This window comes from Oncorhynchus masou, chromosome 21 (genome assembly GCF_036934945.1).
Source record: "Oncorhynchus masou masou isolate Uvic2021 chromosome 21, UVic_Omas_1.1, whole genome shotgun sequence".
NCBI lineage: Eukaryota > Metazoa > Chordata > Actinopteri > Salmoniformes > Salmonidae > Oncorhynchus > Oncorhynchus masou.
In genome coordinates, this window is record NC_088232.1 from 27,997,654 (window position 1) to 28,024,896 (window position 27,243).

Below are 27,243 nucleotides of genomic sequence, written 5' to 3' on the forward strand. Positions count from 1 at the left end.
ATAATTTATAAAGCCCTTCTTACATCAGCTGATATCCCAAAGTGCTGTACAGAAACCCAGCCTAAAACCCCAAACAGCGAGCAATGCAGATGTGGAAGCACAGTTGCTAGGAAAAACTCCCTGGAAAGGCCAGAACCTAGGAAGAAACCAAGAGAGGAACCAGGCTATGAGGGGTGGCCAGTTCTCTTCTGGCTGTGCCGGGTGGAGTTTATAACAGAACATGGCCAAGATGTTCAAATGTTCATAGATGACCAGCAGGATCAAATAATAATAATCTCAGTGGTTGTAGAGGGTGCAACAGGTCAGTATCTCAGGAGTAAATATTCAAGGTTAGAACTTCCTTTCTATGGATTCTGATTCTTCTAGCCTCGAGTTGCATTTTTATAACATATCTACAGTATTTCACTTTTCAATGTGTATAGTATTGCTGACTAGGTATTGTCCAATCAATTATGTAACCACTCCCTCTTCAAAAGAGGACATTGTATTATCACATCTTTGTACTCCTTGACGAAGGCCATGCAGCCGAATCGCGCCAGATTTTTAAATCTTTGTTTCCATTAAACATGCAATACAACTTAGAGGTCGACCGATAATGATTTTTCAACACCAATACCGATTATTGGAGGACCATAAAAGCCGATACCGATTAATCGGACAATTTTTTTAAATTTGTAATAATGACAATTACAACAATACTGAATGAACACTTATTTTAACTTAATATAATACATCAATAAAATAAATTTAGCCTCAAGTAAATATTGAAACATGTTCAATTTGGAGAAGAAAGTAAAAGTGCAATATGTTCCATGTATAATATGTGCCATGTAAGAAAGCTAACGTTTCAGTTCCTTGCTCAGAACATATGAAAGCTGGTGGTTCCTTTTAACATGAGTCTTCAATATTCCCAGGTAAGAAGTTTTAGGTTGCAGTTATTATAGGAATTATAGGACTATTTCCCTCTATACCATTTGTATTTCATTAACCTTTGACTATTGGATAGTTCTTATAGGCACTTTAATATTGCCAGTGTAACAGTATATCTTCCGTCCCTCTCCTCGCTCCTCCCCGGGCTCGAACCAGCAACACAACGACAATTAGCGTGCGCTATCTAGCTAGCCATTTTACTTTGGTTACACCAGCCTGATCTCGGGAGTTGATAGGCTTGAAGTCATAAACAGAGCAATGCTTGACGCACAACGAAGAGCTGCTGGCAAAACGCACGAAAGTACTGTTTGAATGAATGTTTACGCGCCTGCTTCTGCCTACCACCGCTCAGTCAGATACTTGTATGCTCAGTCAGATTATATGCAACGCAGGACACGCTAGATAGATCTAGTAATATCATCAACCATGTGTAGTTAACTAGTGATTATGATTAATTGTTTTTTATAAAATATGTTTAATGCTAGCTAGCAACTTACCTTGACTTACTGCATTCGCATAACAGGCAGTCTCCTTGTGGAGTGCAACGCGAAAGAGGCAGGTTGTTATTGCGTTGGACTAGTTAAGGTTGCAAGATTGGATCCCTGGAGCTGACAAGGTGAAAATCTGTCATTCTGCCTCTGAACAAGGCAGTTAAAACACTGTTTCTAGGCCGTCATTGAAAATAAGAATGTGTTCTTAACTGACTTGCCTAGTTAAATAAAGATTAAATAAAAAGGTGCACATTTTTTTTACAAATATATATATATAAAAATCAAAAACAAAATCGGCGCCCAAAAATACCGATTTCCGATTGTTATGAAAACTTGAAATCGACCCTAATTAAAAATCGGCCATTCCGATTAAATCGGTCGACCTCTAATACAAATAAAGGCATTTTGATGAAATATATGAAGAGTGCCTTGGTCCTCCATTCTTTTTGAGGACCTTGTAGTCATGGCAGATAATATTCACATTTTTAGTGACTTTAATATTCACTTGGAAAAGTCCACAGACCCACTCCAAAAGGCTTTCGGAGCCATCATTGACTCAGTGGGTTTTGTCCAAAATGTCTCCGGACCTATTCATTGCCACAGTCATACCCTGGATCTAGTTTTGTCCCGTGGAATAAATATTGTGGATCTAAATGTTTAACGGAATTGGAGTTCGGCAAGTTTTTTAAACTCAGACAAAACAGAGATGCTAGTTCTAAGTCCCAAGAAACAAAGAGTGTTGGATCTGGTGTTGGATCTGACAACTAATCTTGGTTGTACAGTCGTCTCAAATAAAACTACGAATGACCTCTGCGTTACTCTGGACCCTGATCTTTTTTGACCAACATACAGTATCAAGAATATTTCAAGGACAGCTTTTTTCCATTTTTGTAACATTGCATAATCTGAATATTTTTGTAAAATAAATGGATGCAGAAAAGCTAATCCATGCTTTTGTCACTTCTAGATTAGACTACTGCAATACTCTACTCTCTGGCAACCTGGATAAAAGCACTAAATCAACTTCAGTTAGTCCTAAACAAGGCTGCTAGAATCCTGACTAGAACCAAAAAATGTGATCATATTACTCCACTGCTAGCCTCTCTACATTGGCTTCCTGTTAAGGCTAGGTCTGATTTCAAGGTTTTACCACTAAACTACAAAGCATTACATGGGATTGCTCCTACCCATCTCTCCGATTAGGTCCTGCCGTACACACTACGCTCACAAGACACAGGCCTCCTTGTCCCTAGAATTTCTAAGCAAACAGCTGGGAGGCAGGGCTTTCTCCTATAGATCTCAATTTTGATGAAATGATATGCCTATCCATGTGAGAGAGGCAGACTCTGTCTCAACCTTAAGTCTTTACTGAAGACTCATCTGCAGTAGGTCCAACAATAGAGTGTAGTCTGGCTCAGGGGTGCGAGGGTGAAAGGCACTGGAGGGACGAACTGCCCTTGCTGTCTCTCCCTGGACGGCTCTCCACTGTGATTCTCTGTCTCTGACGGGGGCTAAGTCACTGGCTTACTAATGCTCTTCCATGCCGTCCCTAGGAGGGGTGCAACACTTGAGTGGGTTGAGTCACAGACGTGATCTTCCTGTCCGGTTTTGCGCCCCCTCGGGCTCTTGCAGTGAAGGAGATCTTCGTGGGCTATACTCAGCTTTGTCTAAGGGTAGTAAGTTGGTGGTTGGTTGATACCCCTCCAGTGGTGTGAGGGCTGTGCTTCGGCAAAGTGGGTGGGGTTATATCCTGCCTGGTAGGCCCTGTCCGGAAGTATTGTCAGACGGGGCCACAGTGTCCCCCGACCCACCTCGGTCTGTCTCCAGTATCTATGCTGCAATCTATGTGCCGGGGAGCTAGGGTCAGTCCGTTACATATGGTTTAATTCTCCCGTCATATCTGGTGTCCTGTGTAAACTTGAGTATGCTTCCTCTAATTCCCTTTCTCCCTCCCATCCCAGATCATGCCTCAGGACTAGCTGGCCTGTTGACTCCTCCTGGCCCAGTCCACCTGGTCGTGCTGCTGCTCCGGTTTCAACTGTTCTGCCTGTGACTAGAGAACCCTGACCTGTTCAGACGTGCTACCTTGTCCCGAACCTGCTGTTTTCGAATCTCTCTCCCTCGCACCTGCTGTATCGACCTCTGAATGCGTCGCCACTGAAAAGCCAACTGACATTTACTCCTGAGGTACTGACCTGTTGCACCATCTACAACCACTGATTATTATTTGACCCTGCTGGTCATCCATTAATGTTTGTTCTTCAAGATGTTCAATCTAGCCTTAAAATGCCATGTACACTTATAATCTCCACCCAGCACAGCCAGAAGATGACTGGCCACCCCTCAGAGCCTGGTTCCCCTCTAGGTTTCTTCCTAGATTCCTGCCTATCTAGGGAGTTTTTCCTAGCCACCGTGCTTCTACATCTGCATTGCTTGCCGTCTGGGGTTTGGGCTTGGTTTAGGTATAGCATTTTGTGACATCTGCTGATGTAAAATTGTAGACAAATTCTGTTTTATTGAAAATGTATGGCCGAATTATCTTTCTTTTGTCGTAAGTACTACTGGTCTAAAATCCAAATACAATTTTAATGGTCACATACACATATTTAGATGTTATTGTGTGTGTAGAGAAATACTTGTGTTCCTAGTGCAATAATATTGAGCAATTCACAACAATACACACAAATCTAAAAGTAAAAGAATGGAATTAAGAAATATATATAAATATTAGGATGAACAATGTCGCAGTATGTGAGTGAGTGAATGAGTATGTATGTATGCATGCATGCTTTAGTGCATTCAAAAAGTATTCAGACCCTTGGACTTTTTCCACATTTTGTTACGTTACAGCCTTGTTCTAAAATTGATTAACTTGCTTTTTTTATCCTCAATCTACACACAATACCACATAATGGACAAAGAAAAAAAATAGGCTTATAGAAATGTACATAAGTATTCAGACCCCTTACTCAGTACTTTGTTGAAACACATGGGCAGGGATTACAGCCTTGAGCCTTCTAGGGTATGACACAACAAGCGTGGCACACTGTATTTGGGAAGTTTCTCCCATACTTCTCTGCAGATCCTGTCAAGCTCTGTCAGGTTGGATGAGGAGCATTTCTGCACAGCGATTTTCAGGTCTCTACAGAGATGTTCGATCAGGTTCAAAATCCAGGCTCTGGCTGGGCCACTCAAGGACATTCAGAGACTCTTCTTGAAGCCACGCCTGCATTGTTTTGGCTGTGTGCTTAGGGCTGATGTCCTGTTGGAAGGTGAACCTTCGCCCCAGTCCGAGGTCCTGAGCGCTCTGGAGCATGTTTTCATCAAGGATCTCACTGTACTTTTCTCCGTTCATCTTTCCCTCAATACTGACTAGTCTCCCAGTTCCTGCCATTGAAAAACATCCCCACAGCATGATGCTGCCACCAGCATGCTTCACTGTGGGGATGGTGCCAGGTTTCCTGCAGATTGAACTCTTTGGCCTGACTGAGTCACATCTTGGCTTCATAAGAACAGAGAATCTTGTTTCTCATGGTCTAAGAGTCCTTTAGGTGCCTTTTGGTAAACTCCAAGCGGGATGTCATGTGCCTTTTACTGAGGAGTGGCTTACTTCTGGCCACTCTACCATAAAGGCCTGATTGGTGGAGTGCTGCAAAGATGGTTGTCCTTCTGGAAGGTTCACTCCTCTTCACAGAGGAACTCTGGAGCTCTGTCAGGTCACCTCCCTGACCAAGGCCCATCACCGACGATTGCTAGGTTTGGCCATGCGACCAGCTCTAGAAAGAGTCTGTGGTTCCAAAGTTCCTCCATTTTAGAATGATGAAGGCTACTGTGTTCTTGGGGACCTTCAATGCTGCAGAAACGTTTTGGTACCCTTACCCAGATCTGTGCCACGACACAATCCTGTCACGGAGCCTTACAGACAATTCCTTCCACATCATGGCTTGGTTTTTGCTCTGACATTCCCCAAATACCGGTGTGCCATGGTTGTAGTGTCACACCCAAGAAGACTCAAGGTTGTAGTTGCTGCTAAAGGTGCTTCAACAAAGTACTGAGTAAAGGGTCTGAATACTTATGTAAATGTGATATTTCCTCTTTTTTTATATAGATAGAGATATATATATATATTCTAAAAAACTGTTTTTGCTTTGTCATTTATGGGTAGATTGATGAGGGGGAAAAAATGTAGTACATTTTAGAATAAGGCTGTAAAGTAACAAAATGTGGAAAGAGTCATAGGGTCTGAATACACTGTACATATGAAATGAGTAAAACGGTATGTAATATTATTAAAGTGACCAGTGATTCTATGTCTATGTACATAGGGCAGCAACCTCTAAAGTGCAGGGTTGAGTAACCGACTAGTGACAGTGACTAAGTTCAGGGCAGGGTACTGGGTGGAGGCTGGCTAGTGATGGCTATTTAACAATCTGATGGCCTTGAGATAGAAACTGAAAAACAGCTTCTCAGTCCCAGTTTTGATGCACCTGTACTGACCTCGCCTTCTGTCTGATAGTGGGGTGAAGAGGCAGTGGCTCGGGTGGTTGATGTCCTTGATTATCTTTTTGTCCTTCCTGTGACATCGGGTGCTGTAAGTGTCCTGGAGGGCAGGCAGTGATGCGTTGGGCAGACCGCACCACCCTCTGGAGAGCACTGCGGTTGCGGTCGGTGCAGTTGCCATACCAGGATGCTCTCAATGGTGCAGCTGTAAAAGGTTGTGAGGGTTTCCGGGGACAAACCACATTTTTTCCGCCTCCTGATGTTGAAGAGGCGCTGCTGCGCGTTCTTCACCACACTGTCTGTGTGGGTGGACCATTTCAGATTGTTAGTGATATGTATGCCGAGGAACTTAAAGCTTTTCACCATCTCCACTGCAGCCACGTCAATGTGGATGGGGGCGTGATCCCTCTGCCGTCTCCTGAAGTCCACGATCAGCTCCTTCGTTTTGTTGACATTGAGATATTATTTTCCTGGCACCACTCCGCCAGGGCCCTCACCACCTTCCTGTAGGTTGTCTTGCCATTGTTGGTAATCAGGCCTAAAACTGCTGTCGTCTGCAAACTTGATGATTGAGTTGGAGTCTAGGATGAACGGGGAGTACTGGAGGGGGCAGAACATGCACCCTTGTGGGGCCCGTGTTGAGGATCAGTTTAGTGGATGTGTTGTTTCCTACCTTCACCACCTGGGGGCGGCTCGTCAGGAAGTCCAGGACCAAGTTGCACAGGGCAGGGTTCAGACCCAGGGCCCCGAGCTGTATAATGAGCATGGAGTGCTGCAGGGCAATAGTAATTAGTTCAGTTACCTTAGCTTTCTTGGGTACAGGAACAACGGTGGACATCTTGAAGCAAGTTGGGACAACAGACTGGGATTGGGAGAGATTGAATGTTCAGCTGATCTGCACATGCTCTGAGGACACGGCTAGGGATGCCGTCTGGGCCGGCAACCTTGCAAGGGTTAACACGCGTAACTGTCTTACGTCGGTGGCACTGTGAGAAAAATGTGTTTCTCTTGTCCGGGAGCAAGACGTTGGTGTCCGCGACATGGCAGATTTTTTCCTTTGTAAATCAGGAAAGGCAGGGTCTATTCCACATAATAATGATATAAAATAATCACAAGTTTTGTCTGTATCCCACTAGCACAGCAGCAGAGATGGGTAACATATGTGCATGTGCATGTGCACTCTCATAGGGGAGACTCTGCCATGTAGAAATCACGATATGCCCTTATATGGAGCTTGCAAGCTGATGTTCAGTCCCTGGCTGCACTTTATACAGGAAACCAAGGAAAATAGGCACTAGATTTCACAGTTTCTCAATACTTGCCTTGAGTATGGACTGGTTACCTTATGCTATGCTCTAAAATGTCTATCCACGAGTCTGTGAGAAAATGTACAGCAGCCCTCGGCGATGAAGTTGGTTGTGCAGGAAGATTTTGAAAAGCCTAGCAATAGGGAAGGTTTTACATTTTCATAATTAAATTGAGTGGCACATCCTTTATTCCTTTCTGGAGCTGGCAGAGGGGCTGTCAGCTCCAGTAACAGTTTAGTAAAATATGTTTCATTGCAAAAACCTTTTACTATCGATGTTCCCGGACAGATTTCACTTGGTTTCGCAAATTAAGCACTAGGCAGCTGCAGGAACAGGGTTGGAGAGCCCACGGCATACATAGGTTGGGCATAATATCACCTGTCACTCAGCGAGAGAATGCTCCTCAAACAGTGGTTGATGGGTGGAGTCAAATAAGTGTTCTTATATTTATTTTTCAGCTGCTTATATTAAGCGCATGCTCTGCTATAAAACCAAAGTAGCCTCCTGGCATCATTGAAAAATGGACACGCAGATTCAATTCGCTAATAGAGTGCATACAGATGACGCATACAGCATCAGTAGGCCTTGAGATATTTTACTAAATGTGTTTATATGAACTAACGGTCAATTACCGTGAGACCGTCTTTTGCATGACACTAACCGGCTGACAACATTTTATGACCACCACAGCCATAGTTGAGAGACATGTTTTCACCTAACATTGCAGAATAGAATATCCCCAAAACATTGTGATATATAAAACATAGGCTATATAGTGTTTTGGGCTGATGTGAAAGCTTACACCAACTAAAATAGCTAGTTCATAGAGGTTTATGATAAGCAAATAAAGTAAAGTTTAGCAACTTACTTGTTAGATAAGTGTCCATTTGGCCCAGCTAGAAGAGTGGTGCATCTTCAATTCATTTTTGTATTACAGATTTTTGTAAAACTAACTGCTCATCATTACATTCTTCCATTTCTGTAAGAACTGTAGTCACGTACTCAAATTATCTGCAGCAAAAACATTCCTACTTCGTGGCATTGGAGTGCAATTGCCACAACTGCACCACCAATCTAGTCTGTGTTGATCCTGGTGATGGGTTGGGGGTGTTATCCAGCTACCAGAATACCTCAGACGTTATCCGGGACTTCTCTCTACCTTTCCCTTTATCAGCTACGGTTAATAAAGCAGATTAAAAATATATAATTTTCTGCTGTTTCCCTCACTCGGATTGGGTCTAGTTGTCCTCGGATCTGTTCAGAACGGGTCTTTATATTAAAACAAAAGGTATTTATGCATATTGGGTACAGGTTGAAAAGCCCCAGGTCCATTTTGGACCCCTGAAGGCCTTTATTAGCTACTGCTGCGGTGGGCCATCCAAAGCTTCATTTTCCACAAATCTTTGTTTCAATACTCTGGCTCAAATAAATATGTTTGATGACACAATGGGCTCCCCTCACATTGTTTTATCATGACTCTTGAATTTGTCACCAGACATATTTGTAGGTTGTTGTTTACTGTAAAATAATGTGTAAAGTTAAACCTAGCATCTATGAATAACGGCATAACGTGCAGTTTCTATGTGGCAGGGATTCCCCCACACGCGCAGTTGTTAACCATCTTCGCTGCTGTAATCGCAAATGTTTTAGGTGGAAGAGTACACATTTCCTGACTCAAAACGGATCCTACTTTGCTCAAAATAGCTAATTCGGCCATATGCTTTCAATAAAAACCAAATGTCCACACTTTGCAGATTTCTGAATCATGGATTCACTGGCAATGGAGCAGAGCGAGGACGGCATCCAGCAACGTCACCAGTCACGTGACCCGTTTTTGCAGCTGTTTCATGACAGCGCTACAGAGAGAGAGAGGGTGAGAGGGCAAACTCCACTGAACTAGTTTCAATGTATGGAATCACTTGGGAGTTTCTGGATTTTGGGTCAACGTTTCCTTTAATAGACTACATACCCTGTTAAGAGTTTGGTTCATAAAAGATTCATTTTATAAGATGATGTGTTTGCTTAAATCCCCTCATCTAGCCTATACCTACATATCTTTTATAGACACAAACACACATAGTTGAGCACAAACACGGGAACACAGGCCTACACAAACCCACACACAGGCCCCAACCCCTTCCTGTTTCAAAGAGATTGGTAACTCAAAGACAGGGATTTAGGTCTGTGGCCTCGCAGGAAAGAACCGTCGTAACCCAGCTGCAGCACCATCCAACAAGGCTTAGCCTTCATGCTCCTGCATGCAGCAGTACATCTGAAAACAATATGTACAATCCAGACATTATACAGCTCAAATCAATTCTTATAAGCAATGAGATATGGCCAGGGCAAATTAAAGAGAGACGGGCTCCTTGAAAAAAGACGTAACAATGTAGGCCAGGGATATTCAACTATATTCTTACGGGCCAGATGGACAACAACAAAAAAAGAACAAAAAAAAAAGTTAACGGCAGGGGCAGGTTAACGGCAGGGGGGGACATTTTCCACATGCGATTATTCTTTAGAATAACTGTATAAAAACAGCAATGCACACACTCACACACCAATAAAGCACTTAAATATTGCTACAAGTAATTACGAAAGTGGAGGGCACTCAACCAACAAAAGACTAGGCGCAAACAACAAATTTGCTAATTGAAAAGGAAAAAGGTGCAACCCTCATTCACCATTTTAACTATTAAAAGCTTCTTAAAAATCTGAAAACTAAGCGCCTCAATATTAACACAATGATAAGTCAAATCATCCAATGCCAAATTCCAGGAAAGTGTCATTTTGGCACTGAACATAAGATTTTGGCGGGATTTTTTGCAGATATTTTATTAATGTTCAGAATTGATTTAAGGGCCAGTCTAAATTAATAACAGCCCAGATCTGGCCAGCAGACCGCTAGTTGAATATTCCCAATCTAGGCCTAGCAACAAACAAAAAAAAATGGAGGATTTTTTAGTCTACGACACAGCCTAATCAGTAGCATTTTCAAAGGCAAAATGGACATTTCATATGTGTTACCTATAATTTGTCTACAATGTTGTAACTAAATAGGCAAAAAAAAATATTTCACTGCACAATTTTAATTTGAAGGAATACTGTGCTTTAAGAAAAGAAAAATCCTCCAAATACACTGGGAGACATTTACAAGTTTAGTAATAGGTCTGCTGCTAAAATACTTTTAAGAGGAAATGAGAATTACAAGAGGGAAGTGGCTCAGGTTTAAAATATACTGCATTATAACTCTGGCCATGGGAAGAGAACAGCCAAACCAGACAACATTTATGCTGTACAGGGCCTGCTCAGTTACGCAGTAACACATGGTCAGTAACAAACCATCCCATTTGCCAGAGAGTTAGAGGATTGTCATTAATCATGCAAACAATTCAACACCCTCTAAAAGAACAAACAAACTAAACCATAAATAGCCTGTACATGGGTTCATTTCACAGATTATGAAACTGCTCATCCTCCATAACTAATTACCATATGTTAAGAATTGGTAAAGAACGAAGGATGATATTGTGGCAGGAAAGACTGACAAAAATGTTCGACATTTGACAAAAGAGATCGAGACAGTTTAAGTCGGAAGTTTACATACACCTTAGCCAAATACATTTAAACTCAGTTATTCACAATTCCTGACATTTAATCCTAGTAAAAATTCCCTGTCTTTGGTCAGCTAGGATAACCACTCTATTTTAAGAATGTGAAATGTCAGAATAAATGTAGAAAGAATGATTTATTTCAGCTTTAATTTCTTTCATCACGTTCCCAGTGGGTCAGCCATTAACATACACTTAATTAGTATTTGGTAGCATTGTTTAACTTGGGTCAAAGGTTTTGGGTATCCTTCCACAACAAGTTGGGTGAATTTTGGCACATTCCTCCTGACAGAGCTGGTGTAACCGAGTCAGGTTTGTAGGCCTCCTTGCTCGCACAAGCTTTTTCAGTTCTGCCCACGAATTTTCTATAGGATTGAGGTCAGGGCTTTGTGATGGCCACTCCAATACCTGACTTTGTCCTTAAGCCATTTTGACACAACTTTGGAAGTATGGTTGGGGTCATTTTCCACTTGGAAGATCCATTTGCGACCAAGCTTTAATTCCTAACTGATGTCTTGAGATGTTGCTTCAATATATCCACATAATAATTACCTTCTTCGTAATGCCATCTATTTTGTGAAGTGCTCCAGTCCCACCTGCAGCAAAGCACCCCCACAACATGATGTGCCACCCACGTGCTTCACGGTTGGGATGTTGTTCTTTGGCTTGCAAGCCTCCCCCTTTTAGCTCCAAACAAAATGATGGTCATTATTGCCAACAGCTCTATTTTTGTTTCATCATACCAGAGAATATTTCTCCAAAAAGTATGATTTTTGTCCCCATGTATAGTTACAAATCGTAGTCTTTTTTTAAATGGCGGTTTTGGAGCAGTGGCTTCTTCGTCTAGGCTGATTTCTTTAGATTTCTCCATAATGTCAAGCAAATTGGCACTGAGTTTGAAGGTAGGCCTTGAAATACATCCACAGGTACACCCCCAATTGACTCAAATTATATTAATTAACCTATCAGAAGCATCTAATGCCTTGACATAATTTTCTGGAATTTTCCAAGCTGTTTAAAAAAGGCACAGTCAACTTAGTGTATGTAAACGTCTGACCCACTGGAATTGTGATACAGTGAATTGTAAGTGAAATAATCTGTCTGTAAACAATTGTTGGAACAATTACTTGTGTCATGCACACAGTAGATGTCCTAATCTACTAGGCAAAACTATAGTTTGTTAACTTCTTACGGATCATTAGGAAGCTAATGTTCCATCTCGACAACATCCGGTGAAATTGCACTGCGCCAAATTCAAATTACAGAAATCGTAATATTACAAATTCATGAAAATACAAGTGTCATACATCATTTAAAAGCCTAACTTCTTGTTAACTCAGCCGCATTGTCAGATTTCAAAAAGGCTTTACGGCGAAAGCACACCATGCGATTATCCGAGGACAGCGCCCGGCAAACAAAAGCATTATACATTTTTCAACCAAGCAGAGGCGAAACGAAAGTCAGAAAAAGCGATAAAATCAATCACTTACCTTTGAAGATCTTCATCTGGTTGCAATCACAAGGGTCCCAGCTATATAACAAATGGTACTTTTGTAGGATAAAGTCCTTCTTTAGATCCCAAAAAAGTATGTTTCAATGGCGCACTTAACTCAGTAATCCACCGGTTTCCCTCATTCAAAATGCATACAAATGAATCCTGTTCCAACAAACTTCTTCCAAACATATCAAACAATGTTCCTTATCAATCCTCAGGTACCCTACTATGTAAATAAACTATAAAATATAAGACGGAGAATACCGGAGACCATTACCGGAGATAAACAACGAAGTGCACGCAACAAACACTACAGCCAAAATGGGAGCCACTTAGAAAAACTACAAATTCTAGCTCATTTTTCAAAAAACAAACCTGAAACTCTTTCTAAAGACTGTTGACATCCAAGGGCTTCCACTAGAACTGAAATCCGGGAAGTCTTCATTTTATATTCCCATTCCTAGCCATTGTAATCAAAGCTGGGGAAGACAAAAAAACTATTCTGGATGGATTGTCCTCAGGTTTTCACCTGCCATATCAGTTCTGTTATACTCACAGACATCATTTTAACAGAGTGTTTTCTATCCAATACTAATTACATGCATATCCTAGCTTCTGAGCCTGAGTAACAGGCAGTTTACTTTGGGCACCTCATTCATCCAAACTTCCAAATACTGCCCTCTAGCCCGAAGAAATGAACAAGAAATTTGTGGAGTGGTTGAAAAATTAGTTTTAATGACTCCAACCTAAATGTATACTTCCGACTTCAACTGTAAGTGTGAGCTAGTTTTACGACTGCACGGTTAATACATTTATCTAAATTGCAATATTGACATGCGCAATATCCATATCGCAAGAGGCAGTGACAGTTTCAAAGCGCCACTAGGCCGTCTGTAAAGCCTGTTTTGTTTGTTTTTTACTATTGATTTATTCCTTGAGTTGACAGAGTTTCTCTCTCAGTAAGTCTTCGATTTGTCCGTTACCTGAGCGACGTTACCTGAACGCCCATCTGCGGCCCACTAGCCGTTAGCTGCTATCTGAATAGACAATTGGACAATTTATTTATGTATTATTATTTTTTATGTATTATTATTATTATTTTTCTTCTTGGGCCTCTATAACTATATCTATTGTTTTTGTTGTTTTTGTGTGATTTGGATTAATCCCCTCTACCACACGGAACCCCACTAATCTACTGATGGAACGCAAGAGGTGGCTAATAACAGACCTCCATCCTATGCCAGCTTGCTACCGATGGCCTGGCTAGCTGTCTAAATCGCAGTGACCCCCAACCAACCTCTGTACTCACTGGACCCTTTTGATCACTCGACTAAGCATGCCTCTCCTTAATGTCAATATGCCTTGTCCATTGCTGTTCTGGTTAGTGTTTATTGGCTTATTTCACTGTAGAGCCTCTAGTCCTGCTCACTATACCTATTAGCTCCACCACCCACACATGCAATGACATCTCCTGGTTTCAATGATGTTTCTAGAGACAATATCTCTCTCTTCATCACTCAATACCTAGGTTTACCTCAACTGTATTCACATCCTACCATACCTTTGTCTGTATATTATACCTTGATGCTATTTTATCGCCCCCAGAAACCTCCTTTTACTCTCTGTTCCAGACGTTCTAGACGACCAATTCTTATTGCTTTTAGCTGTACCCTTATTCTACTCCTCCTCTGTTCCTCTGGCGATGTAGAGGTGAATCCAGGCCCTGCAGTGCCTAGCTCCACTCCTATTCCCAGGGCGCTCTCTTTTGACGACTTCTGTAACCGTAATAGCCTTGGTCTGATGCATGTTAACATTAGAAGCCTCCTCCCTAAGTTTGTTCTATTCACTGCTTTAGCACACTCTGCCAACCCAGATGTTCTAGCTGTGTCTGAATCCTGGTTTAGGAAGACCACCAAAAATTCTGAAATTTTAATCCCAAACTACAACCTTTTCAGACAAGATAGAACTGCCAAAGGGGGCAGTGTTGCAATCTACTGCAAAGATAACCCTGCAGGGTTCTGTCCTACTATCCAGGTCTGTACCCAAACCATTTGAACTTCTACTTTTAAAAATCAAACTCTAAAAACAAGTCTCTCACCGTTGCCGCCTGCTATAGACCACCCTCTGCCCCCAGCTGTGCTCTGGACACCATATGTGAACTGATTGCCCCCCATCTATCTTCAGAACTCGTGCTGCTAGGCGACCTAAACTGGAACATGCTTAACACCCCAGCCATCCTACAATCTAAGCTTGATGCCTCCAATCTCACAAATTATCAATGAACCTACAAGGTACCTCCCCAAAGCCTTAAACACACCCTCATAGATATCATCCTAACCAACTTTCCCTCTAAATACACCTCTGCTGTCTTCAACCAAGATCTCAGCGATCACTGCCTCATTGCCTGCATCCGTAATGGGTCAGCGGTCAAACGACCTCCACTCATCAATGTCAAACGCTTCCTGAAGCACTTCAGCGAGCAGGCCTTTCTAATCGACCTGGCCGGGGTATCCTGGAAGGATATTGATCTCATCCCGTCAGTAGAGGATGCCTGGATATTTTTTTAAATGCCTTCCTAACCATCTTAAATAAACATGCCCCATTCAAGAAATGTAGAACCAGGAACAGATATATCCCTTGGTTCACCCCAGACCTGACTGCCCTTAACCAACACAAAAACATCCTATGGCGTTCTGCATTAGCATCGAACAGCCCCCGTGATATGCAGCTGTTCAGGGAAGCTAGAAACCATTATACACAGGCAATTAGAAAAGCCAAGGCTAGCTTTTTCAAGCAGAAATTTGCTTCCTGCAACACTAACTCAAAAAAGTTCTGGGACACTGTAAAGTCCATGGAGAATAAGAACACCTCCTCCCAGCTGCCCACTGCACTGAAGATAGGAAACACTGTCACCATTGATAAATCCACCATAATTGAGAATTTCAATAAGCATTTTTCTACGGCTGGCCATGCTTTCCACCTGGCTACTCCTACCCCGGTCAACAGCACTGCACCCCCCACAGCAACTCGCCCAAGCCTTCCCCATTTCTCCTTCTCCCAAATCCGTTCAGCTGATGTTCTGAAAGAGCTGCAAAATCTGGACCCCTACAAATCAGCCGGGCTAGACAATCTGGACCCTTTCTTTCTAAAATTATCTGCCGAAATTGTTGCCACCACTATTACTAGCCTGTTCAACCTCTCTTTCCTGTCGTCTGAGATTCCCAAAGATTGGAAAGCAGCTGCGGTCATCCCCCTCTTCAAAGGGGGGGACACTCTTGACCCAAACTGCTACAGACCTATATCTATCCTACCATGCCTTTCTAAGGTCTTCGAAAGCCAAGTCAACAAACAGATTACCGACCATTTCGAATCTCACCATACCTTCTCTGCTATGCAATCTGGTTTCAGAGCTGGTCATGGGTGCACCTCAGCCAAATCGGAGGGCCTGTTGTCCGGGCCTCTGGCAGTCTCTATGGGGGTGCCACAGGGTTCAATTCTTGGACCAACTCTCTTCTCTGTATACATCAATGAGGTCGCTCTTGCTGCTGGTGAGTCTCTTATCCACCTCTACGCAGATGACACCATTCTGTAATATTTCTGGCCCTTCTTTGGACACTGTTAACAACCCTCCAGGCAAGCTTCAATGCCATACAACTCTCCTTCCATGGCCTCCAATTGCTCTTAAATACAAGTAAAACTAAATGCATGCTCTTCAACCGATCGCTACCTGCACCTGCCCGCTTGTCCAACATCACTACTCTGGACGGCTCGGACTTAGAATATGTGGACAACTATAAATACTTAGGTGTCTGGTTAGACTGTAAACTCTCCTATAAGACCCATATCAAACATCTCCAATCCAAAGTTAAATCTAGAATTGGCTTCCTATTTCGCAACAAAGCATCCTTCACTCATGCTGCCAAACATACCCTTGTAAAACTGACCATCCTACCAATCCTCGACTTTGGCGATGTCATTTAAAAAATAGCCTCCAATAACCTACTCAACAAATTGGATGCAGTCTATTACAGTGCAATCCATTTTGTCACCAAAGCCCATATACTACCCACCATTGCGACCTGTACGCTCTCGTTGGCTGGCCCTCGCTTCATACTCGTCGCCAAACCCACTGGCTCCATGTCATCTACAAGACCCTGCTAGGTAAAGTCCCCCCTTATCTCAGCTCGCTGGTCACCATAGCATCTCCCACCTGTAGCACACGCTCCAGCAGGTATATCTCTCTGGTCACCCCCAAAACCAATTCTTTCTTTGGCCGCCTCTCCTTCCAGTTCTCTGCTGCCAATGACTACAACAAACTACAAAAATCTCTGAAACTGGAAACACTTATCTCCCTCACTAGCTTTAACCACTTGAAACTCTAGGGGCGCTATATCATTTTTGGATAAAAAGACGTGCCCGTTTTAAGCGCAATATTTTGTCACAAAAAGATGCTCGACTATGCATATAATTGGTAGCTTTGGAAAGAAAACACTGACGTGTCCAGAACTGCAAAGATATTCTCTGTGCGTGCCCTAGAACGTGAGCTACAGGCAAAACCAAGATGAGACGGCATCCAGGAAATGAGCAGGATTTTTGAGGCTCCGTTTTCCATTGTCTCCTTATATGGCTGTGAATGCGAGAGGAATGAGTCTGCCCTTTCTGTCGTTTCCCCAAGGTGTCTGCAGCATTGTGACGTATTTGTAGGCATATCATTGGAAGATTGACCATAGGAGACCACATTTACCAGGTGTCCGCCCGGTGTCCTGCGCCGAAATTGGTGCGCAAAACTCAGCTGCAAGTATTTTTCCATGGAATTCAGAGAAGAAAGCATGCTTCCACGAACGATATATTAATGAAGAGATATGTGAAAAAACACCTTGAGGATTGATTCCAAACAACGTTTGCCATGTTTCGGTCGATATTATGGAGTTAATACGGAAAAAGCTTGACGTTGTTGGTGACTGAATTTTCGGTTCGTTTCGGTAGCCAAATGTGATGTACAAAACGGAGCGATTTCTCCTACACAAAGATGCTTTCAGGAAAAACTGGACATTTGCTATGTAACTGAGAGTCTCCTCATTGAAAACATCCGAAGCTCTTCAAAGGTAAATGATTTTATTTATTTGGTTATCTGGTTTTTCTGAAAATGTTGCGTGCTAAATGCTACTCAAAATGCTAAGCTAGCTTAGCATACTCTTACACAAATTAGTGAATTGCTATGGTTCAAAAGCATATTTTGAAAATCTGAGATGACAAGTGTTGTTAAGAAAAGGCTAAGCTTGAGAGTAGGCGCATTATTTTCATTTTATTTGCGATTTTCAGAAATCGTTAACGTTGCGTTATGCTAATGAGCCTGAGGCTTTATTCACGATCCCGGATCCGGGATGGCGAGTTTCAAGAGGTTTTAAGCACCAACTGTCAGAGCAGCTCACATATTACTGCACCTGTACATAGCACACCTATAATTTAGCCCAAACAACTACCTCTTTCCCTACTGTATTTAATTTATTTATCTATTTTGCTCCTATGCACCCCGTTATTTTTATTTCATTCTTCCATTGCAAATCTACCATTCCAGTGTTTTACTTGCTATATTGTATTTACTTTGCCACCATGGCCTTTTTTTGCCTTTACCTCCCTTATCTCACCTCATTTGCTCACATCGTATATATACTTGTTTATACTGTATTATTGACTGTATGTTTGTTTTACTCCATGTGTAACTGTCGTTGTATGTGTCAAACTGCTTTGCTTCATCTTGGCCAGGTCGCAATTGTAAATGAGAACTTGTTCTCAACTTGCCTACCTGGTTAAATAAAGGTGAAATAAATAAAAGCAAAATAAAATAAAAAATTGGAGAACATGTTCTCATTTACAACTGCGACCTGGTCAAGATAAAGCAAAGCAGTGCGACAAAACACAGTTACGCATGGGATAAACAAACATACAGTTAATAACACAATAGAAAATCTGTATAGTGTGTGCAAATGAAGTAAGGAGGTACGGCAATAAATAGGCCATAGTGGCAAAGTAATTCCATTTTAGCAATTAACACTGGAGTGATAGATGTGCAGATGAGGATGTGTAAGTATAAATATGGGTATGAATACTGGTGAGCAAAAGAGCAGAAAAGAAATATGGGAATAAGATATGCAGTTGGTTGGATGGGATATTTACAGATGGGCTGTGTACAGCTGCAGCGATCGGTAAGCTGCTCTGATAGCAGACGCTTGAAGTTAGTGAGTGAGATATAGGTCTCCAACTTCAGTGATTAGTGCAATTCGTTCCAGTCATTGGCAGCAGAGAACTGGAAGGAAAGGCGGCCAAAGCAGGTGTTGCCTTTGAGGATGACCAGTGAAATATACCTGCTGGAGCGCGTGCTACGGGTGGGTGTTGCTATGGTGACCAGTGAGCTTAGATAAGGCGGAGCTTTACCTAGCAAAGAATTATAGATGATCTGGAGCCAGTGGGTTTGGCGACGAATATGTAGGGAGGACCAACCAACGAGAGCATACAGGTCGCAATGGTGGGTAGTATATGTGGCTTTGGTGACAAAACGGATGGCACTGCATCCAATTTGCTGAGTAGAGTGGAGGCTATTTTCTAAATGACATCGAAGTCAAGGATCGGCAGAATAGTCAGTTTTACGGGGGTATGTTTGGCAGCATGAGTGAAGGATGCTTTGTTGCGAAATAGGAAGCTGATTCTAGATTTAACTATGGATTGGAGATGCTTAGTGTGTGTCTGGAAGGAGAGTTTACAGCCAGACACCTAGGTATTTATAGTTGTCCACATATTGTTAGTCAGAACCGTCCAGAGTAGTGATGCTAGGCGGGCGGGTGTAGGCAGCGATCGGTTGAAGAGCATGCACTTAGTTTTACTAGCGTTTAAGAGTAGTTGTAGGCCACGGAAGGAGTGTTGTATGGAGTTGAAGCTTGTTTGGAGGTTTGTTAGCAGTGTCCAAAGAAAGGCCAGATGTATACAGAATGGCGTCGCCTGCATAGAGGTGGATCAAAGAATCACCCGCAGCAAGAGCGACATTATTGATATATACAAAGGGGTGGCCCAAGAATTTAACCTTGTGGCACCCCCATAGAGACAACCAGAGGTCCAGACAATAGGCCCTCTGATTTGACACACTGAAATCTGAGAAGTAGTTACTGAACCAGGCGAGGCAGTCATTAGAGAAACCAAGGCTGTTGAGTCTGCCGATAAGAATACGGTGATTGACAGAGTCGAAAGCCTTGGCCAGGTCGATGAAGACGGCTGCACAGTACTGTTTTTTATCAATAGTAGTTATGATATCGTTTAGGATCTTGAGTGTGGCTGCGATGCACCCATGACCAGCTCGGAAACCAGATTGCATAGTGGAGAAGGTATGGTGGGATTCGAGATGGTCGATGATCTGTTTACCTGGCTTTCGAAGACTTTAGAAAGGCAGGGCAGGATGGATAGAAGTCTAACAGTTTGGATCTAGAGTGTCTCCCCCTTTGAAGAGGGGGATGACCGCATGCATGGACCAAACAGCATGCAGTCAACAGAACGACGCAGCTTTCCACTTTGCTTGTTAATACAAATCCACGTTTTCTATATTATATGATTCGTTTTTAACTTGCTCTCTGCAAAAATGCAAGTTAGTCGCTCTTAAGCTCTAAATGTGCCTAAAAAGAGTGTTAGCTTGTTAGCTCCTAATGCTAATAGCTAGCTATCTAAATCCACTGAGCTAGGGCAAATATTGGTAGCAAACCTTTACTTTAATACAGGCCAGTACCAGTGGAAGTATATCAGCACTGTTTGTGAAACATCTTGTTCTTAATCAGAGAGAAAAATATGAATGTACTATGTAAAATGCATTTAAATAATTTATTTTAACCTAAATTGGGTCCTATGGGAAACACTGACCAACACTTTGATTCATACTCTGTCACAAACATCTCCTCCCTTACTTTTCCATTCATTGTCACGCCAAACAAAACTACATTCCAAGTGTCCACTGTATTCTAACCATAAAATAAAATTAGAATGATCGTTTTATTTATGACTCCATCAGTTTACCCAAGTGTTCCGATCTATAAATCGCAACATGTTGTGCAGCCCTAGCCTAGTATCAGTGATCGTTTGACAATCTACTGGACAGCCAGCTGACATAGTTACAAAAGAACAATTAGCTCTGACTGAATCCAAAGTCAAGTCTTTACGTAAGACCAAAACTTCCTTTCGACATTGTTTACAGAGACAAGTTCCAATTCGGTCAATACAGGGCAGTGGCCAAAAGCATTGAAAAAGTCTACTTCCTAAAAAGATTACAGAAGCAAAACTACAAACAACTGAGAAGCTCTACTGAGCCTGACCACTACACACCCATGGATATTAGGCTCATACACCATGGCTATAGAACTAAAGGTGGTGTTACGTAGGCTATGCCAAAAATGTAGCTACATATCGCAATATTATTTTGTGACGACAGTATACTGTTTTTGCTACTGTAGGTGGCGTTAGCTGGCACTAGACTAGTCGGCTGCGCCAAAACTTCTGTTTGTTTTTTTTTCATCCTACAGCTTAATTATCCATGCTCTTTTTAAATAGTGAGAAAACATTTTCAGGACTTGTATTTCCCTAGCTGATCTGAACTCGTTCTCATGCTCTTTAGTGATAAATGTGTTTGCAACATACTGCGATTTTAATGCTATTGTATCGAATCGCAATACATATAGAATTGTGAGAATCGCAATACACATGGTATCGGCAACTTAAATACTTGCCTAAAAAGATAAGCATTATTTCACAGAGCAATTCCAACCATCAACTATTTGGCAAATAGTTGGAGTAGCTATGCGCTGTTGTCAAGACAAGATGCTCACATTCAAATCAGTGGTTGTTTGGGTTGAATGTGTTTTGGAAAGCCTGAAAGAGGAATAGAGTGAGGGGCAGAACAGACCCCCAGGTGATAAGATCACAACAACCCACATTGACAGACAAACGCTGAGCTGTCAAATAAATCACCCTGATAGAAAAAAGACTGAGGAATCACTTGACTGGCGAACAACTACACTAAACAATCAAAATATTAGACTAACCCTAATCATTCAATGACTTTACCAATACCAGACATAAAACAATTAGCTAAACTTAGTAAAATATTTTGGCTAACAGTAAATTTACAGTTTGTAGGTGTATAGCCTGTAGGCCCATTTGTTGAGTTACAATTGTTAAAAAAAGGAAAATAACTTAGTGAATGAATGTTCAGCACAGTAGTACACAGACCTAGATACTCCCTCATAAGGATATGAATGAATGCTATTGTGTACATCTATAGGAGACACAACGGCATACACGTGACCTACTTTTTGTGTGTATGTACTGACAAGGCTGTGCAACTGATAAAAGCAATGGGATCCTAATCAAATCAAAGAAATATAATCAAGTCCAAGACAGCTAGACACACCCTGATTCATGTCCTGTTTGATTAAATGTTATGTTTTTGGATAACTATGCTACCTTCTTCAAACACACGTTATAACTAGTCCTTCCTCTTTTCAGTGCAACATGCAGACCGGATATTTAACACGGTGGTATGTATTTCACTCAGGGAAAAAAAAAGCTGTTAATCCTTAAGAGTCGATTGACGCACCCCAGTTATAGCTCTGTTTGTCAGACCAAGGAGACTTCCCGAAAATCAGTCTTCTCACAAAAAGCATCTGAACAGTTTGGTGTAAAAGACGAGACTCTCGCGAACACAATGGCGTTTTCCATGTTGCTCTACGACCCCCACAAACCCACGGTACTGAAAGTAGTCCAGTACCATTTAACTTAAAAAAGAAAAAAAGAATTTAGAAGTATGGAAGTAGTTTTGTACCCAAAAAAAAGGGGGTTAAATGTATCTAAAACATATATAAACTGAACAAAAATATAAACGTAACATGTAAAGTGTTGGTCCCATGTTTCATGAGCTGAAATGTTCTATAGGCACAAAAAGCTTATTTCTCACAAATGTGTTTACCTCCCTGTTAGTGAGCATTTCTCCTTTGTCAAGATAATCCATCCACCTGACAGATGTGACATATCAAGAAGCTAATTAAACAGCATGATCATTACACAGGCGCACCTTGTGCTGGGATCAATAAAAGGCCACAACAAGTTGAGGGTGCGTGCAATTGTCATGATGACTGCTGGAATGTCCACCAGAGCGGTTGCCAGAGAATTAAATTTGTCTACCATAAGCGTCCAACGTCGTTTTAGAGAATTTGGCAGTATGTCCAACCGGCCTCACAAACACAGACCAAGCCAGTCAAGGACCCCCCATGTCCAGCTTTTTCACCTGCGGGATCGTCTGAGAGGGGAGGGTTGGCGCTGAGGAGTATTTCTCTGTAATAAAGCAATTTTGTGGGGAAAAACTCATTCTGATTGGATGGGTCTAGGTCCCCAGTGGGTGGACAGTCACGTGAAATCCATAGATTAGGGCCTAATGAATTTATTTTAAATTTATTTATTTCCTTTTATGAACTGTAACTCGGCAACATGGTTGAAATTGTTGCATTATATATATATATATATATATATATATATATTCTGAGTGTTCTTATATCTTCTAGATATACGACAGACACTTCAAAACCTTATTACTTAACATTTTTTTTACACTCTGTTCTGCCATTTCTGAATTATTATGAGTTATTCAATGCGTTTCTATGGGCAACAGTATTAAAGGCCAAACTCAATATTATATCCACACATTGTTAAATATATTATTTATACCTACAAGGGTCCTGAAAATCTAAATCAAATAACTACAATGATCAATGGTATAACCATCTTAAACCCCAAAGGTTTAGACTTTTAGGGATTAATAACCTGTACGAGTGAGTCTTTGCAGGTGTCAGTGAGTAGCGCACATCTTCCTATTCAACCACATGCTTTTCGTCAGACAGCTTTGTGCTATTTTGATGAAGGAAAAAGCTGTGGAACTTTATACATTTGCTATGCGAAATAAAGGCATATTCATCACACGTGACCCATGATGCTAACAGAGAAGGGTCAGCAAATCAGCTCCAAGTGATTTACATTTGGTAAATCTATTATTTCAAAGTATTCCCACACGTAATAGAGATATGTGATAGTATACAAATGTAAACAATGTTTGAAATTACTATGTTTCAGTCAAATGTTATATCTGTTTGGGCTTCTTGCTGTCAATTTGCAGTATACAAATTATTTGAAAATTATGTTCCGGCCCCCTGACCATCCTTTAAGAAAAAATCAATGTATCGTCCCGAGGCTGAATGCAGTTGATGATCCCTGTCCGACACATTGACATGGTTTACTATAATGCTACTGTGAGGAGAAACAGTAATGTATACATGCTTATAACCTAAAATCCACCCACCCATCCTGATACAAAAACACAGGGTCGTGTTGTGCAATTCCTTTTCACGGTGCGATTGCATCCAAAATTCTCCCCATCCTCTCAATTCAAACAAAACACCACTACTAGAAAACAAACTGTAAAATATATGAAAATGCGGACAAATAACAAAATTGGACTGTCAGTTTGTGGGAAGATGTGTGAATACACTGATCAGATCCATTACAGATGACTTCAATGGGAAACAATATATAGGGTTAGGGTTCCCACACGGAAAACAGACATAAAACAGAGGTGTACCTGTGCTAATTAGCTATCTGTGTCTGTGAACACCTGTGAGTAAACTAAAGACAGGCGCCGCAAACGTGTTGCCACTGAAAAATACTGTCGGCTGCAACTGTGTTAAAAGCAGGTAAAACAGTTTACAGTTAAGTGTAGATTTAGCATTCGTGTTTTTTTATTTTGGATATATGAAAGTAGTACCGCAATTGAAAATCGATACTCGGTTTGATGGAGTATTTGGCCGTTTTGACTACCAGAGCCAATTCGCCTCTACACAGAACATGGAAGGTCCATGGACAATAAGGAATAACATTAGGCTCCTGGCGGGTAGGAGCATTGGGTCAGTAACCAAAAGGTTGCTGGATCGAATCCCTGAGCTGACAAGGTAAAAAAAAAATTGCCGTTCTGCCCCTGAGCAAGGCAGTTAATCCACTGTTCACCGGGCGCCAAAGACATGGATGTTGATTAAGGCCGCCCTCCACACCTCTCTGATTCAGAGGGGTTGGGTTAAATGCAGAAGACACATATCAGTTGAATACATTCAGTTGTACAACTGACTCGGTACCCTCCCCGATCCCTGTCCTTTAGTCCATTGTTGGGCTCGACTGATGGCTAATTCCAGCCAACATGAACATAAACAGGGATCAGGCGGGTCTTACTGATCCGTTCCTACCATCTTCCTTTACCTTCAATTAATAATTACCAAATAAATTGGATCATATGTTGGCCATCTTATGTGCTTATGTGCTGTGCTGCTGCTGTCACTAGGAAGAACAAACACACAGAACCACATACATCACATACATCATGGTCCATGCTTATGTAATATATTGAATATGAAACACATGCCAAGTTCAAGGACAAAGCCTCCCTGCAATATATCAATCAACCCGAGGTGTGCTAGGCAGATAGATTGGAGAACATCGCCGTCTTGGGGCACAAAACTGTAGAAATGTCAGCGTATGAACGCATTTCAACCGTCTAGAATAAGAAATATGGACGCCATTCTTTTGAGAGCATTGGAAGACTGCCATAAGAGCGAAGCATCCTTGCATTATCTATTTGTTTTTAAATTAATGGCCATCTGGATTAAGCTGATTCCAAATGCAGATAAAATGTTTGCGTAATCGCCAATGCGTTGCAGGACACTGTACTGCACATCGTACTGTGAATGGGCACCCAGGTACTTTATGAATGGAAGTGGTCACATGACCGCACCACCTCCCGACCAGATATTTCTCACTGACTGTCAACAAGCGCACGCAAGCGATCAGTCCATTAAAACAACACGGATTTACAGCGATAAATAATTGAAATGTACACAAACGATCCTATTTCAAGTTCACAATCACATAAATACTGCTTTCCGGGTTCAGGCCAGTGCATTTGGAACGCATTACGTCCATTAAAAAATATATATATATGAATGAGATTGTAATATGCAAATGAGTGTGATTGAGAAAAAAAATATGGCGTCTTCTACTTCTGGATTCTGACATTGCAGCAACCAGTTTACAGCCACATTAACATTGAATAATTATAATATTGAGGGAATATTTTTTTAAACCACATTACTATTTTATGATACTCTCTTAGTTCATGTAGAGGAGTTAGCGTTAACCTGTTATCAAATGCCAAGAAAACACTATCGTATATAATATTGAATCATATGACAAGATCATTTTAAAGCGGATAAGCATGGGGTCTTAAATCCTATGTACAAACAAATCATCGAGACACAGTGACTATGTGTGACTACATCGTGTAATTTATTACAGTCTGAAATAGCAACAGATATTATCCAATTGCAGTCAAATCATAAAGGTATTCTTCAAAGACAATATTGATGAAACAACTACCATATATTGCATTAATTATGAGGCTATTGTTAAAGTGAACTGTATACCATTTTCTGTACAGTTGTCAAAATTACCTATAGCATCTCTCGTTGCCATAATATAATAAGAGGCCTCTATTTCTATTAAATCCAGTCCCAAAACACATTGGTTTATTTTATATTATCACAACACACTAAAAAGGATGTTTGTCTTTTGTATTACTTCAATAGTAATCTAATTTAAATATGAACGTGAGTAGAACCAATGTGTAGAAGCAATGATCCTAGTGGAACAGAGTAGTCATTTAGAATCCTGCAAATCATTGCAGTGAAGATTAAACATGAAGGACATCGTTGCATTCTAGAATGTGGGGTAAAATGTACTCACTCGTTGTTTGGATTTGTCGAATCTTCGCTCATCTTTCCTCAAGGGGATCCAAATCCTGGCAATAGCATCGAGGACGCAGTGACGGCGGGGAAATAAACCGCAAATATCACCATTTTCTTTTGCATAAAACACCCAGATATTGGATAAAAGTAAATGGTCTTACAGTGGTGCATGCATAAGTGAGCTTTATTTCGGAAAACCAAGTAGCCTAGCTAGCTGTAACTAAATTGCCAGGAGGAATGACAACCGATGATTCATTTTATCTTCCCTGGAAGTAAAATCCAACCAGAATAAAATACACAGCTTCGTCATCCTCTTCGCCAACACGAAATCCAATGTGTTCAGATGCTAATTTTTTTACAAAATAAACCCGACATTTGGCACGTTATTCGTGTTTAGCTATCGAGCGTTCCCTCGCCAACTTCAGGTCCAGGACAACACTTGAAAAGCGCTGCAGCGTTGATCCGTCAATGTGTCGGTGTACGTTGAATTATAACCTCCACAACTGGGGGAAAAAGACAGGCCTACAAACTAATTTCAATGATGAAATTGAAGTACATTAGGCAAAAACGGTGAGTGAAATTTTCTCGAAGAAGTTGTTGGACATCTGCTTTAATCGAATTCCATTTTCAACTCAGGCAATGAACATCGGAAAACTGGGCGGAAGCGTCGACCCAGCTCGAGAATGAAATCCTTCCGCGTGGCCGCAAACACATATATGTCAAAGGGGTCTCAACTATCAATACAATTGCTTACATCTACTCGAAACATATTTCATTCCTTTTCATGTTCAAATATGCCTGTGTCATTTGGCATATACATTGATTATTTATATCCAAAGTTGACCTAAAGTAGTCCCTGCACTTCCCGAACGAAGTTTCCTTTCAATCACGCATTGATACACAGAAAAGGGAAGCGTCTGTGTGATAGCACGCAAAATAGAAAATAATATGTAGGAAGGATTGTGTGTGTGACTGTGTGATAGCACCGCCAATATCAAGTGTAGATTATGTTAACTTGCGTTGCATTTCAAGCATTTA

The 27,243-nt window shown here is 41.4% G+C and overlaps 1 protein-coding gene across 1 annotated transcript in view; it reads right to left on the minus strand.

The window, feature by feature from the left end:
• The window catches only part of LOC135508050 (sprouty-related, EVH1 domain-containing protein 1-like), a 74,392-nt gene extending 47,513 nt beyond the window's left edge, over positions 1-26,879 (minus strand). The window contains exon 1 of the mRNA XM_064927961.1: positions 26,204-26,879. Within this exon, the coding sequence (XP_064784033.1) occupies positions 26,204-26,235 (32 nt within the window). The 5' untranslated portion in view covers positions 26,236-26,879. The remainder of the gene's footprint in view (positions 1-26,203) is intronic.
• Between the last annotated feature and the right edge of the window lie 364 nt (positions 26,880-27,243).